This window comes from Oncorhynchus kisutch, linkage group LG12, assembly GCF_002021735.2.
Source record: "Oncorhynchus kisutch isolate 150728-3 linkage group LG12, Okis_V2, whole genome shotgun sequence".
In the NCBI taxonomy this organism is placed as follows: domain Eukaryota; kingdom Metazoa; phylum Chordata; class Actinopteri; order Salmoniformes; family Salmonidae; genus Oncorhynchus; species Oncorhynchus kisutch.
This window is the reverse complement of record NC_034185.2, coordinates 14,559,144-14,573,117: the sequence shown is the minus strand read 5'-3', so window position 1 is coordinate 14,573,117 and position 13,974 is coordinate 14,559,144. Positions and strand designations below refer to the sequence as shown.

Here is a 13,974-nt window from a genome sequence, read left to right as displayed (position 1 = left end):
AATCTCTATTTTAGAATGCTCTGGAGAAGAGCTTGCAGGTGTTTATTCTCACAAGTGTTTATTCCATGGACAACCACACTCCTACACACTAACCCAACAGTGCAAGCAAGCGAACAAGCAAACATAAAAAAACACCCACACACAGACTTCAATGTAAACGCTCTCACACATGCACATACATATAATACTGAAGCTCATTTCCTTCTGTATTTGTAACATACTCAACACATACAGCATATGAACAAACCGTTGCTTTAATGATCATGCAGGAACAAACTGTGCCGACTGAGCTCATTAGGTACGGGACAAAATAATTGATATTGGACTGACCTTTAAAAAGCTATTAAAAGGCGACCATGTCGACCCATCAGTAAGCTGTCTTGTCATGTTTAGCCCACATACACCATCTCTCTCATCATCTTACTCTCTCTCCTACCCCCTCCTTTTATCTCCCTCCCTCCATCTCCATCCCCATCTCTCTTCCTCCCTCTCAGCTGATAAAGCTTATTGTGGCCAAATAGGCTTAGCTATGGCATCGCTATGGCAACAGGGAGTCCGTAAGAGGCTTCACAAGGCACTTCATCTGGGGCTGTGATCTGCCGTTGCCCTCTGAGACACTGCCCCCAATCTCTGGAAACAAGCAATGACAGGCCATGCCTCCGGGGAGGAGGGAACTGTGTGTGTGTGTGTGTGTGTGTGTGTGTGTGTGTGTGTGTGTGTGTGTGTGTGTGTGTGTGTGTGTGTGTGTGTGTGTGTGTGTGTGTGTGTGTGTGTGTGTGTGGAATCAACCACAGGCTGTGGCTCCAGGTAGGAGGGGACTGTGTGAAAGGGGTGGGGTTTACTGTATAAGACTAAGTGAGAGTGTGTATGCTCAAAGACTTCACAAGCAAGACGAGAACTATCGGAGTCCGTGCGACCGACAGCAACACATCTTCCAACAACATCTCTCTCTTCATCTATCTTTTGGTCATAATATACATCATATATTCACTCCCTTGTGAATTCACTCCTGCTATAGCTTCCAAGACTGACGAGAGTTCAGGTAAGCAGAGTTTATTCATACAATGTTTTGTTTTAGTTTATGGGGAGATGTGCAGTATTAGTATGGACTACAATATGTGCCAAGTGAGGTTTCTGATAGTCAGGGTGTTAAAAGTGGACAATGTAGTTTTAAAATATATAATTTATCCAAATCAGTAACATGCATATATATATATATATTTATTGTCTAAGAAAGACGCACTATACACTAGATGAGAACGTCTTTAACCTTAAATCTAATCACACCTACCTACAATTACATAAAAATTTAATAACAGGGAAGCCTATCTACTTCTGGAAAGTTCCATGAAAAATGTTATCCAATGTGTTCAGTTTGATCCATAGGAGTAGCGTGTTTGAGCAAATTAGTACAACATTAGCGCCGTTTATACCTGGTGCTAACATGCAGCTTGTGTCTGGATCATATCCACATTCTGATTGTGCCCACATTTTCAGACAGGTATAGACAATTAAAATATTAATTGTGAACTGATTTTGATGAAGTCTAAGTTTCAAATCTGTGTAAAAGGGGCAAATTCAGGACGAAGGTCACATGTTAGCACCAGGTATAAGCAGGGCTATTCTGGGCAGGAGGACAGAAGAGAGTGGGACACATTCCAGGAAACAGGAGTCAATGCAGGAGCCCTGTTTATACCTGGTTCTGAGATGCAGCCATTGTCTTGATCTTGTCCACATTCTGATTGTGCCAGCATTTTTAGACAAGTGTAGATTATCAAAAGAAACATTGTGATCTGATTGTGATCAGATCTTAAAAGTGTAAACAGACAAGATCAGGTCAAGACCAGGATGAAGGATGCATGTTAAGATCAGGTATAAACAAGGCTTAGGAAATACTTGCATATTCATGAGTTAACCTTACAATTACACTCGATCAATATGGAAAGTGGTTGGGATTAGCACTGCTGGTAATACTCCATTAAGCGTTTATGAATACTCATAACATTATTATCATTGTAATCATATACATTTGAGCTCACTGAAATTCTAAATAAGGAGTTGCAGTCAGTATCATAATAGGTGATTAATAATAAACTGGTCTTAAATACATCGAAAACTTAAAGCATTGTATTTGGTTCAAAATATTTTCTAAAACCTAAACCTTAGCTGGAGATGTGTATAAACGGTGTGACCATTGAGCAAGTTAAGGGAGCAAAACTCCTGGATATAACATTGGATGGTCACGTATCATGTTCAAGCTCTTGGGGCCCATATGTGCCGGTCATCAATGTCTAATTTCTTTTTTCTTTATTTAATAAATACTTTTGACAGTACTGTATGCTGTGGTTAAGGCTACGACGGCGCCAGTCCAATGAGTGGAGCTTACTCAGGTGTTCAAAAGCCATATCAGACCGAAAGATGAATGCTTCTTAGGTAGTTCTTTATGAGGTTCCGTTTAGAAAACGATCTCTCTGCAGAAACGACAGTTACAGGGATGGTAAAAACAGCTTGATTGCCGTAGCAACATCAGGGAAACATAAGTGAGTGGTGCTTCAAACACAGCAGTTCTGCAACATCTTAAGCCTAATTGAGCCTCTCATTCCCCTTAATTGCCGGCCTCAACACGTTACAGAAAGAGATTAACTGTATAGGATGCTCTGGGGAAAGTTTGTCTGGATACTGAACAGCCCAAAATTTGTTGGTTGGATTTAATTTATCTTGAATATAACAAGACAAAACCCGCTGAGTAGTGGCTGAATGTATCCTCAAGCCTACTACTGTTTTTTCCTAATTGTTATGCTATTTGATATGTAATTTGTATTAAAAGTTTATAAATAGTAGCTAAATAGTAACTAAGTAAGGTATATAGCTATATATAGTACACTGCATAATGAAACAATCCCTCGTGAACTAGTGTTTTGAGGGTGGACTGACTAATATTTGCAGTGGCAATTTTAGCATGTAAATGTTGGTCGGCAAAAATTTTTTGGGGTGGGGGATGCATGCCAGCAAAGCCACAACACAACATGAAACAATACATGAATTGTACTATAATGGTGACAAACTTTGCCCATAACCTGTTAGGGCCTACATAAAGCAAATTGTCCTAATAGCAGAGTCCCAACAGCAGGCCGAACACCTTACCACCACTACACCTGGCTAACAGCCTTGTCTGGCAGCGAAACAGTTTCATTTACTGCCATTAAAAAAAACAGCTGATATGGTTGACTTGTTTAAACAAATGTGGTTTCTACTGACAATTGAGATGTACAAACTACGGCATAAGGGGACAACAAGCAGATAAGAGGCTATCTGTAGTTTCTATTAAGACATTAATGAGTGAGCTAGGATGGATGTAAATCATGTAATCAATATAACTATTTGTTCAGTGCATACATACTTTTGACATGTACAGGACAGAATTCAGAACATTGGCCATTCTTACAGTGTTTTTCGTGTACACCAAGTTAGAACCATAGGATAAATAAAGGGGGCATATAAGCAGACAATGAAAGCTCTTACAATATTTGATGATTACATTTCTCTAAAACAGGTTATAGGCTACATGTGCACCACCAAGTCAGATCAGTAGGTGAAATTAAGAGGGGTAAATAGACCAAATTATTAGGGTGAGGCACATGGGCTACTAACAGCTTACTACACAACATACACTTAGTATTACTTTCTTAGCTACAGTATACATGTCTCCCTGGTATTTTACATCATTTATGCAGCGGCATACAAGACATTTTTGGACTCATCTTGTTGTACTGTGCTCTCTTGAACAGGAAGATGGCGTGGCGGTCCTTCATGTGCAAATTTTGTCATCAAACTTTGTCATCAAAGCCTGGCATTCTCTCGATTTATGGTGCTTTCAAGACAACTGGGAACTGGGGAAAAAACAAGGTCGAATCATGATGACGTCAGTGATCTAGAACGCTCTAGAAAGAGGCTTGAGTTCCCGACTTACATTTCCGAGTATGATGACCGTTGAAAACGTATTTTCCCAGTCGGATCTCGTTTTTTTCCCCGAGTTCCCTGTTGTCTTGAACTCACTGAAGTCAGATTTCCCAGTTTTCAGTTAACAGTTGTTTTGAGCGCGGCAGAAATCATTACCAACCCCTACGCTCAGTATTTTAAGCTGGCTGCCCCACACCACAGAAAGCACTGAGCTAGGTCGAAACACCTGCCTTTTAGTGCTGCCTTACTCAAGAAAGCAAAAAAAGAGACTATGTTGGTTTGCTGCTTTATTAACTCAATTATTGTAATAATGTTTTAGTTTACATTGTTTGCAAATTGATATGTCAATTTAACATGCAAAACAGGCAACTCCCCCAAAATAATGTGGGGTTTAAAACAGGTGGGGCTCTGCACTGAATGATGGGTCGCCACTGATTATGTGGCATTAATAGACTGGTTTTACAAACAACTTTCCACCCAAGCTGAGAGAGAGCGCGAGGACGGCTCATGTCATGCAGGGTCAGATACAATCTGCAATGTTTGAATTTCCAACTTTAATTAGCCTATTGAACAAGTCATTATATTATTGCCAGAAGCCAACCGTCTAAAAATGGCAACATTGCGACACATTGTATAGATTGTGAAACGTGAGAAAATGAACACGAGAAGAATACAACCAAATAGGTCTACCAATAAACATGTATCCATTAGCCAAAGCAAAGCCAAACATAACATTGGGGGTGCAGAGAAACTGACTCCAGTGACAACGTGGTACTATACAGGGCCATGATCGCATGGAACTCCCTTTCATCACCAATTACTCAAGCAAAATGATCTTGAAAAAAAGATTCAACAGCATTTAATGGAACGTCGGGGGCTGTAAGGGGACACACAAAAGCATGCACACATAGACACATAATCTTGTTTTTACTATAATGTTTTATTTGTTGTATTGTTTGTATATCATTGTATTTTAATGTGTGTGACTGTCCTTGTCTATCAGTGTATCGGTGTTTTGTTACTTGTCATGTTTGGTGTTTTTTTGTGGACCCCAGGAAGAATAGCTGCTGCTGGGGATCAAAATAAATCAATATGTACCATTTAAGTCGAAAAGCTACCTACCAAAAAGCTGCACTGATCTGATCATATAGAGAGCAGGGATGGGACTAATCTCGTGCTGTCTCTCTATCTGTCCAATAAGCCCGTTTATAAACACATACATTGTTCATCTACATCATTTACAATAAAAACCAACACAAACATACAAAATATATATACATTTTTAATCAAAATCCCGCTTTCGATAATAAAAACAATAAAAATCATGCCAACGCAGAGGCACTGATGGTCAAATTAGTTTATTCTGATTATTTATGCGTATAACAAACAATATCTTGTGTATTCTTTCAGTTTTATAAATGCATAGAACAGCCCCCTTCAGTTTAAATGGACACCCCTGAAAGAGGTTGACAGGAAGTGGGAGTCATGAAGCAGAGAAGACTGCATCCCAAATGGTACCCTATTCCCTATATAGCACTACTGTTGACCAGAGCCTATAGGGTAGTGCACTATGTAGGGAATAGGGTGCTATTTAGGACAAAGACGCAATGAGAGTGGATGTGAAGGAAGGGACTGGATATGAAAGGCTTTAGCTTGTACAGACAGACACCTGAGTAAAATGATTGTGCCTGTGAAACACCTCTCTCTTTGTGCTGTTCTCCTTTGGGAATGTTTTTTGATCTGTGATAATAGCCTGTCCAAGGGAGACAGGTGTAGAAAGCCTTCAAGCTGTTGGCAACAAACAGATATTAGCTAGCGAGGGACGCACGTTACCTGTACCTCCCATGGATTACATTGATGTGATTGCAACCCAGGCTAAACAGACTTTCTAGACATCCACACAATCCATCCAACGAAATCGTAAGATTACAAATAATCCTCTCTTATACAATATGGAGAATATCATTAGAAGTACTTTGTAGGATTCCCTCCCCTTCCATTTACAATTACCTTTTTCATTAAAGAAATATTGAGAAAACCTCATTGTGGAAAACCAACCCTATAAGACAAACAGTCCATACCACAACCTAGCAAAACACAGTAGACTTTTATTTTATTGCATGCACTGTACTAGAGAGGCACTGTACTACAGATTTACACCATGGCCTCTCCTCACACTGCCATCTGTTTTCTCCCATGCAGCACTCGGCACGAAGGGAACAAGGCGTCGGTGGCGATGGCCTCGTGGTTCAGTTGGAGCAGTGAGTCGGACTACCGGAGTCCGCGGCGGGACCCGTCTGACGTGGTCATGGACACCCTGATGCTGGAGCTCAACTGGCAGCTGAAGGAGGCCGAGAGGATGCAGCGTGAGAGGGACAGCGAGTACCGGCGCCTCCAGACTGGCGTGGACTACAGCTGGCTGGTCAACACGCCACGCAACACCTATGACGTGTCACCTGGTGAGAAGCTGGGCCTGGAGGACCTGTGCTCCAAGGTGCATCCATCCTACTGCGGAGCTGTCATACTGAGGTGAGTAACCTTTGACCTTAGTTGTTTCTGTACTTAACCCCCTAACCTAACGTATCTGGCGTAAAAAGACGACAGAGCAGAGTCCCCACATCCATTTTTCAGGGAATAATACTGTATTCTGAAAACCAGAAACATCTGCTCCTTCAGACCCAGCGGAGAGTGTTATCCCCCTAATCTACACTGGCCTTTTGGTTAAGTTCTCTATACCACCCCTGACCTTCGACCCCCATTGATTCAATGCTGTCCTCATAATTGATTACCCTCTTACTCTGACCAGGGTTGTGTGATTTTCCTTCTCTGGAAAGAAAATTCACACACAGTAATGGGAGGCAGAGAGAGAGAGAGAGGGACAGACAGAGAGAGACAGAGAGAATATAAAAAGAGCTGGAGGCCAATCGGCCAAATCAACAGGAGCAAGGGTACAGGTGGGGGCTGACCTATTTGAAGGCCTAAGAACTTATCAGCCTAATCTTGAGAGGAGTAAGTATCTTTAAGTATCCAATCTCTATGGGAAGACATAGGGGCCACCATTAAATATCCCATCTGCTAGCGGCCAGCTGATGAGCAAGGGACGCGAGAGCACTGATGCTGTCACAAAAGCATGGTGGAAAAGCAGAGAGAAGCTCTTCTGATATAATAGGCTTGTTTGGATCAAAGGTTTTTCAAGTGCATTAGTGATAGCACGTTGTGGTGGTACAGTGGCGGTGGTAAACGCTGCTGAGTGGAATAGTACGAGCTCATCTCCTTCCCACGCACGTACTCTCTGAACCCTCCACTAGACGCCCACATAGTTTCTCTCCTGTGACTATAACTAGGCAAAGTGAAACAAAGCTATTGATTACAGCGTATGGCTTAAGGTCTCTTGGTTTTGTACTATTTTTAAATCTATAGATAAGTCATCCATTTATCCTGTATTGGGGGAGGTTTGGAACCACACTCACATGATGAGTCCTGAAGACTTGCGTTGGCTTCTTGTATGAATGCCTAGGCTTGAGCTTGGTGGGCTAACAGTCTTGTGGTGCGCAAGATACCTAGGTTTGAACCCTGGCCAGTAATATGAAGACCTGTGTTGGCTCACTGAGTTAATTCCTAGGCTTTAGCTCAGGGGCCTAACCTAACACAGCCACCCGACCAGTCACACATGGGTCTAGCTGAGACCGATTTTACTTCTCTCTCTGACATCCAGGTTCCGCCAGTTGGTGACTGAGAACGAGCCGGAGGTGCAGGAGGTACCTGCCCTTTTCCGCACAGTCGTCCTCGAGGCCTTGGACCGCATGAGGGAGGAGCAGGAGGCGCAGCGGCTCTCGCGCCAGTGGAACAACAAACGGGCCATGAGCATGTCTCTCATGAACTTCAAGTCACGCGTCAAGATCAACCCCTTTGGCAGCACCTTGGGCCTGACCTCGACTGGAGGGGGAGGGGAGGGTGTGTGCGAGCTGAAGACGGTGTCAGAAGACGTGGAGAAGGCGCTGGAGGAAAGGGCTGACAGGTCCCAGAGGGTGTGGAGCATGCCCAACTTCAGACATAAAGGGCTGTACACTACCAAGGCCGTCTGAGCTGGGAATCCACAGGACAAGTGTTGTGGTTCAGTGGAGGATAGAGCAACACTAGTGAGAGGTAGCCTATAATAAACCCCTGGAACCTGCCCAGTCTGCTTTGAACAAGAATGGGGAGAAATAGGAGACATGTCTCTCCCATCCTCTCCTTCGGCAGTGTGGGGTCATCCACTATTGAAAGCTTTTGACTTATGAATTTGATATGGGGAGCTATGCTAAGGATGTTTCACAATGTTTTGAGATTTTCAGACACATTCTTTGCTGTACCTTTATTGTAAATTAGATCGTTTCTAAGAAAATTGTGTTGCATCCACTTCCTTTTACTGTGCTTTTTTTCATTATAACAACATAATACTCCGGAGCTACATGTATTTAAATTGTAGTTAACCAATGAGACTTACACAATCAACAAGTTCAGTTTTTTTCTCAAGCATTTTTTTGGCACTGTAAAGGGAAGTGCTGCTTATCATGGCTCTTTAGTGACCTTTTTATAACTTGAAAAATCAACAGTAAACTGACTGCTCTATTGGAGTGGTTACCATGACATTGTAGATTATATCAATCTTCGTTCTAACTCTTTACAGTTGGAATACAGTGCATCTTGATCTCTTTGTGTTGTCGGTCTTACTTTATTGCTATTGACTTAACAGAAAAATACAATTGCTGTGCAAATATTTTAAATGCCAAATATTTCAAATCACTTTCTTACGGCAAAAAGCATAGAAATCCACATCTAAGCTATGGGGTAAGCATGAAAAAAGCTAAGCGGTAAGCACAAAGGCACCGTTTTATTGCTCAGCAACCAAGGTTGAGGTGCCTGGGCTATTTGCCTTGTCCAATAAGACTGACAAAGCCTGGATACAGGACAAACTGTGTCTCATAAGAGGCACACAATGGCAGCAATAATTCATACACAATGGGAATGGATGCTTGATTGTACTGTAACATTTCAGATTACTATTGTAAAGAATCTCTATAACAGCAGCAGTTTATTGCTGATGAGAGAAGAGCTGTTTTATTGGGTGGACTTGTAAGCAGTTTGCCACATCAAGTGGCCTTCACAAAATATAAAAAGCTCATCCAAAATAATATTGATTTATAGTATTACATGTGATGACATTCAGCTTCCAGTCTCAGATTTGTACATACTATACATTATTCTCTGATAATCAATATATCTAACAATAACTACATTCCAGGGGACCCGAGTTTAGCTGCAGGACTGTTTTGGACCTTCTTAAAACTAGAAAAACATAGATCATCATCAAACACAATGCAATGCCGGACTGGTGTTCTATTTGACAGACTACGTTACAATAAAATGTACCCAAATCTCTTTGTTCATCAGACCTGGGTTCAAATAGTATTTGCTTTCAAATACTTTAAGCTCTTGAGCCTGCTGGCGTGAAAGATGGACGGGTTGGCACTTTTCCTTTTGTTCCATTGTGCCGGGCAAGATTAATCAACTGAAGTACTTAAAAGAAAACCGATACTATTTGAACCCAGGTATGTTGTTCATCACTCAGATCTTTGCTGATCTGTAGTCTCCACCACAGCAACACTGTTCTAACTTGCTTAGCAACACCTTGTGCAGCAAACATACTGATAAAAAGTCAGTGACTGGCTCCTTTGATGTTATAGCAAAATTACAATTCTAAAGACCAAACACACAGACATCAGTTACAAACAGTGTGAAGCACTAGAGGTTGGTGGCACCTTAATTGGGGAGGACGGGTTTGTGGTAATGGCTGGAGCGGAATTGGTGGAATGGCATCGAATACACATGGTTTGATGCCGTTCCATTGGCTCCGTTCCAGCCATTATTATGAGCCGTTCTCCTTCAGCAGTCTTCATTGGTCTGAAGAAAGGGGCCGACAACCACAGGAGTGACAACACGCTTTTTCTAAAAGAGAGACATGGCACATTCTGTCATTTTGAGATTACAGGCCATGTCCCACATCTCTTGCAGTGATAATAATAACCCTGTAAATGGATGTTAGTTCAGAGCTTCATCAAAATGGTCGTCTTTCCCTGAGTTCTGTTCTGGACAAAAATTGGAAGGTTCTGGAACATAACCAACGGTGATGGCCCTTTGCATTACAACGTGGAGTTGAGGAACTCAAGCAGTTCGGCGCGATTCTTGTCCCTCTGTTGAAACAATGTGTAGTATGCATACGTTTACATTTTAGAGAGACTTACAATCAGTGCTTTCAACTATGGTAGGCAAAATAACCCTCACTTTTCATAATCACTGTAAGTAAAAAACTTTATGCATCACACTCATACACACCAGCTTGTCTTTCTTGGACTTCTTCAATTTCATTTTGATCTTCTTTCCTGTGATCATGCTGTACTTGCCTTTTCTCCTCCTCTCCTTTAAATACTGAAAGATAGATATTTCATTTCAAAATGACAGCTTTCAGAAAGCTTCAAACCACTGGTCTGGATGTAGCTAACTTGGTTAAGGATAAATAGTCCCATAAATGTATTCTACCTTGGAGATCTGAATAGGTCCAGGTCCAGCGCTTTCCTCCTCTGGTGTCATTTTCTTGTCCTTCTTTCGTTTATGCTTCTTCTCCTTTTTCCCTTTCTATAAAACAACAACATAAGTCACAAACCACACCTTTATCAAAATAAATACTGAAAACAGAATATTTGAAGAAAAATACCTTCTTGTGTTGTTTTTCCTTTTTCCTTTTCTTAGAATTCTTTCTGGATTTGTTGTGGGAATCTAGACAGGAGAAAGCAAAATCTAACTGAAACACGGTCCTTCAGGCTTTGCCTATTAGCTATACATATACAGGGCTCTACAGTACTACCATTTGGGGGGCATACGCTCCTAAATATTTTGTTGTTCTACCTGAAATGTTTATTTGGGAGCACCAGTGCCTCTAGATGAGAAATAAAATAAAAAAATCACCCTGTTAATAATTGTTGTAATGATTTCTTCACTGTTCCACTGCCTCAGAAGAATGCAAACGTGGTAGCACAGAAAGAAAGGACAGGGGAGAGCTTCATCAGGAGATGTGCTTCAAAAGTAGCTAGGATTCATATCGGCACAACGTAGCCTACATCTCAATCGTAAACATCTATTTGCTTGTGCTCCGAAACCCTGTATTTTGTAATTGCTGGCAATTATTTTCATTAATACCTCAAATATTTTTCATTGTGCTCCTGAATTTCTTTGTGGGCTGCTACATTTTTCAATATAGGAGCACATGTGACTGTAGAGCCCTGAAATAATATGGTCATCTTTCAGATACAGTGCATTCAGAAAGTATTAAGACGCCTTCACTTTTTCAAAATTTTGCTACGTTACAGCCTAATATGGATGAAATAAATAAAGAATCCTCATCAATCACACAATACCCCATAATGACAAAGTGTCAGGGACTGGGAGATTAGTCAGCATCAAGGGAAAGATAAACAGAGCAAAATACAGAGAGATCCTTGATGAAAACCTGTTCCAGAGCACTCAGGACCTCAGACGGGGTGAAGATTCACCTTCCAACAGGACAACGATCCTAAGCATACAGCCAAGAGAATGCAGGAGTGGCTTTGGGACAAGTCTCAATGTCCTTGAGTGGCCCAGCCAGGGCCTGGACTTGAACCCGATCGAAAATAGCTCTGTAGCGATGCTCCCCATCCAACCTGACAGAGCTTGAGAGGATCTGCAGAGAAGAATTGGAGAAACTCCCCAAATACAGGTGTGCCAAGCTTGTAGCGTCATACCCAAGAAGACTCGAGGCTGTAATCGCTTATAATCGCTTCAACAAAGTACTGAAAAGGGTCTGAATACTTATGTAAATGTGATATATTTTAAATTCACTTGCGAAAATGTATAAAAACAGTTTTTGCTTTGTCATTATGGGACACTGTGTGTAGATTGATTAAAGTGATTTTTACTTTCATCAATTTTAGAATAAGGCTGTAACGTAGCAAAATGTGGAAAAAGTGAACGGGTCTGAAAACTTTCCCGAAAACACTGTACATGCGCGTCTTCACAATTACAGGACAAGTACTGGCACACTCACCACTGCTGCTGGAACTACTCCTACTGTGGGATGAAGAGCGGGATGAGGATGACGAGGATGATGATGATGAGCTGGATGAGGAAGATGATCTACTGTGGCTCCGTTTCGTTTTCCTTTTTTCTTTCCCTTCAATAGAAAAATACAAGAGAACAGTGACTATTTACATTGACTCCAAGGTAGGCGCACGCCCACACACTTGTGATATCATTTAATAAGTGATCACAATAGACCATTAAATTACCTGTGCTTGGTGATCTTCTGTCATCTCTTGTGGCAGACTCAGTACTCCTTCTGTAATTTCCTTTTGTGGCAGACTCAGTACTTCTTCTGTCATTTCCTCTTGTGGCAGACTCAGTACTTCTTCTGTCATTTCGTCTTGTGGCAGACTCAGTACTTCTTCTGTCATTTCGTCTTGTGGCAGACTCAGTACTTCTTCTGTCATTTCCTCTTGTGGCAGACTCAGTACTTCTTCTGCCATTTCCTCTTGTGGCAGACTCAGTACTTCTTCTGTCGTTTCTTCTTGTGGCAGACTCAGTACTTCTTCTGTCGTTTCTTCTTGTGGCAGACTCAGTACTTCTTCTGTCGTTTCTTCTTGTGGCAGACTCAGTACTTCTGTCGTTTCTTCTTGTGGCAGACTCAGTACTTCTTGTGGCAGACTCAGTACTTCTGTCGTTTCCTCTTGTGGCAGACTCAGTACCTCTTCTGTCGTTTCCTCTTGTGGCAGACTCAGTACTTCTTCTGTCGTTTCCTCTTGTGGCAGACTCAGTACTTCTTCTGTCGTTTCCTCTTGTGGCAGACTCAGTACTTCTTCTGTCGTTTCCTCTTGTGGCAGACTCAGTACTTCTTCTGTCATTTCCTCTTGTGGCAGACTCAGTACTTCTTCTGTCATTTCCTCTTGTGGCAGACTCAGTACTTATTTTGTCATTTCCTCTTGTGGCAGACTCAGTACTTCTTCTGTCATTTCCTCTTGTGGCAGACTCAGTACTTATTTTGTCATTTCCTCTTGTGGCAGACTCAGTACTTCTTCTGTCATTTCCTCTTGTGGCAGACTCAGTAGTGGTACTTTTTCTTTCAAAACTTATTATACTGGACTCACTTTTCACTTTGTCTACTTTGCTGGACTAACAAAGACAAAGTAAAGGGAAATGCCTTGTAAATCAATCTGCATTGTGAGCCCAAACCTCTATCATAAGCCCGTCAGATTTTAAACACAGATCATCAGTAGCGTTATTTAGCTAGCTAATTAGCATTCCTAAATGCAAAACAAGTTGCTAGCTAGCCCGATAACGTTAGGTACCTAGGTACTTACCATGGTGGCTGTTGTCTCGACCAAAAGAGGCGAATGCAATAAAAAGTTGCTGTTTATCAAAGTGATATTCTCTAAACAATTATTAGCAATACTTTATCGACTGTACTTATGTGTAAATGTAACTGTATGGCTATAAGAGATCACTGGCTGGCTACTCTGCTGACAACACGATTGAGCCATTTTGCATCCCACAATGCATCATTGATTTCTTAAAGCAACACAGCAATGTTTTAAACAGCAATATAATTCCATTTCTATGGTTGTAAACCTCGTTGGGCTCAAATATTATTTTTTGCATTTGACAGCTTGGGAGAGGTAAGGCAATATCGCTGTATTTCCTTAATAAAAACAACAATCAATCAGAAAGAGAGAAAAAACCTATCCCTAATAGGATACAGTCACTGGATACTGCACACACAAGTCATGAATCTACAAAATCATTCAGTGACAGTAATAATGCTCCTCGTGCAGAATAAACCTGACCTTTCAACCCCTGGCAAATCCTGGCAAATCCTGTGTGGTCAAAGTATGCACATTCATTAGTGCATGGGTCTTGACCCTGGAAAAGTTACAGCACTCCATCACC

General features: G+C 41.5%; 2 protein-coding genes across 4 annotated transcripts; one reads left to right on the top strand and one right to left on the bottom strand.

The window, feature by feature from the left end:
- Nucleotides 1–698: 698 nt before the first annotated feature.
- rd3 (retinal degeneration 3, GUCY2D regulator) lies at nucleotides 699–8,655 on the top strand. The gene is made up of 3 exons (XM_020496239.2): nucleotides 699–1,042; nucleotides 6,163–6,489; nucleotides 7,676–8,655. Exons 2-3 carry the CDS (start codon nucleotides 6,197–6,199, stop codon nucleotides 8,043–8,045), a joined length of 663 nt encoding a protein of 220 aa, XP_020351828.1. The 5' UTR covers nucleotides 699–1,042; nucleotides 6,163–6,196; the 3' UTR covers nucleotides 8,046–8,655.
- Nucleotides 8,656–9,033: 378 nt separating this feature from the next.
- si:ch211-22i13.2 (uncharacterized protein DDB_G0271670) lies at nucleotides 9,034–13,586 on the bottom strand. Of its 3 annotated transcripts, none has more exons than XM_031836953.1 (8): nucleotides 13,389–13,586; nucleotides 12,690–13,200; nucleotides 12,321–12,653; nucleotides 12,080–12,205; nucleotides 10,715–10,776; nucleotides 10,540–10,635; nucleotides 10,336–10,428; nucleotides 9,034–10,193 (listed from the first exon to the last, which is right to left on the bottom strand). In XM_031836953.1, the coding sequence occupies exons 1-8, from the start codon at nucleotides 13,389–13,391 to the stop codon at nucleotides 10,143–10,145; spliced, it is 1,275 nt and encodes a 424-aa protein (XP_031692813.1). In that variant the 5' UTR covers nucleotides 13,392–13,586; the 3' UTR covers nucleotides 9,034–10,142. The 3 variants fall into 3 exon arrangements, with proteins under 3 accessions (XP_031692813.1, XP_031692814.1, XP_031692812.1); XM_031836954.1 differs by having other exon boundaries at nucleotides 12,321–13,043; nucleotides 13,116–13,200; XM_031836952.1 differs by having other exon boundaries at nucleotides 12,321–13,200.
- Nucleotides 13,587–13,974: the final 388 nt, after the last annotated feature.

Excerpts from the sequence above, each read along its gene's own strand:
- rd3 (XM_020496239.2), top strand. The coding sequence starts at position 6,197 with ATGGCCTCGTGGTTCAGTTGGAGCAGTGAGTCGGACTACCGGAGTCCG. Across the intron at positions 6,490-7,675 it reads TGCGGAGCTGTCATACTGAG|GTTCCGCCAGTTGGTGACTG; the intron begins GTGAGTAACCTT and ends TCTGACATCCAG.
- si:ch211-22i13.2 (XM_031836952.1), bottom strand. Across the intron at positions 10,636-10,714 it reads AGGAAAAACAACACAAGAAG|AAAGGGAAAAAGGAGAAGAA; the intron begins GTATTTTTCTTC and ends GTTGTTTTATAG. Across the intron at positions 10,429-10,539 it reads GACCTATTCAGATCTCCAAG|TATTTAAAGGAGAGGAGGAG; the intron begins GTAGAATACATT and ends TCTATCTTTCAG.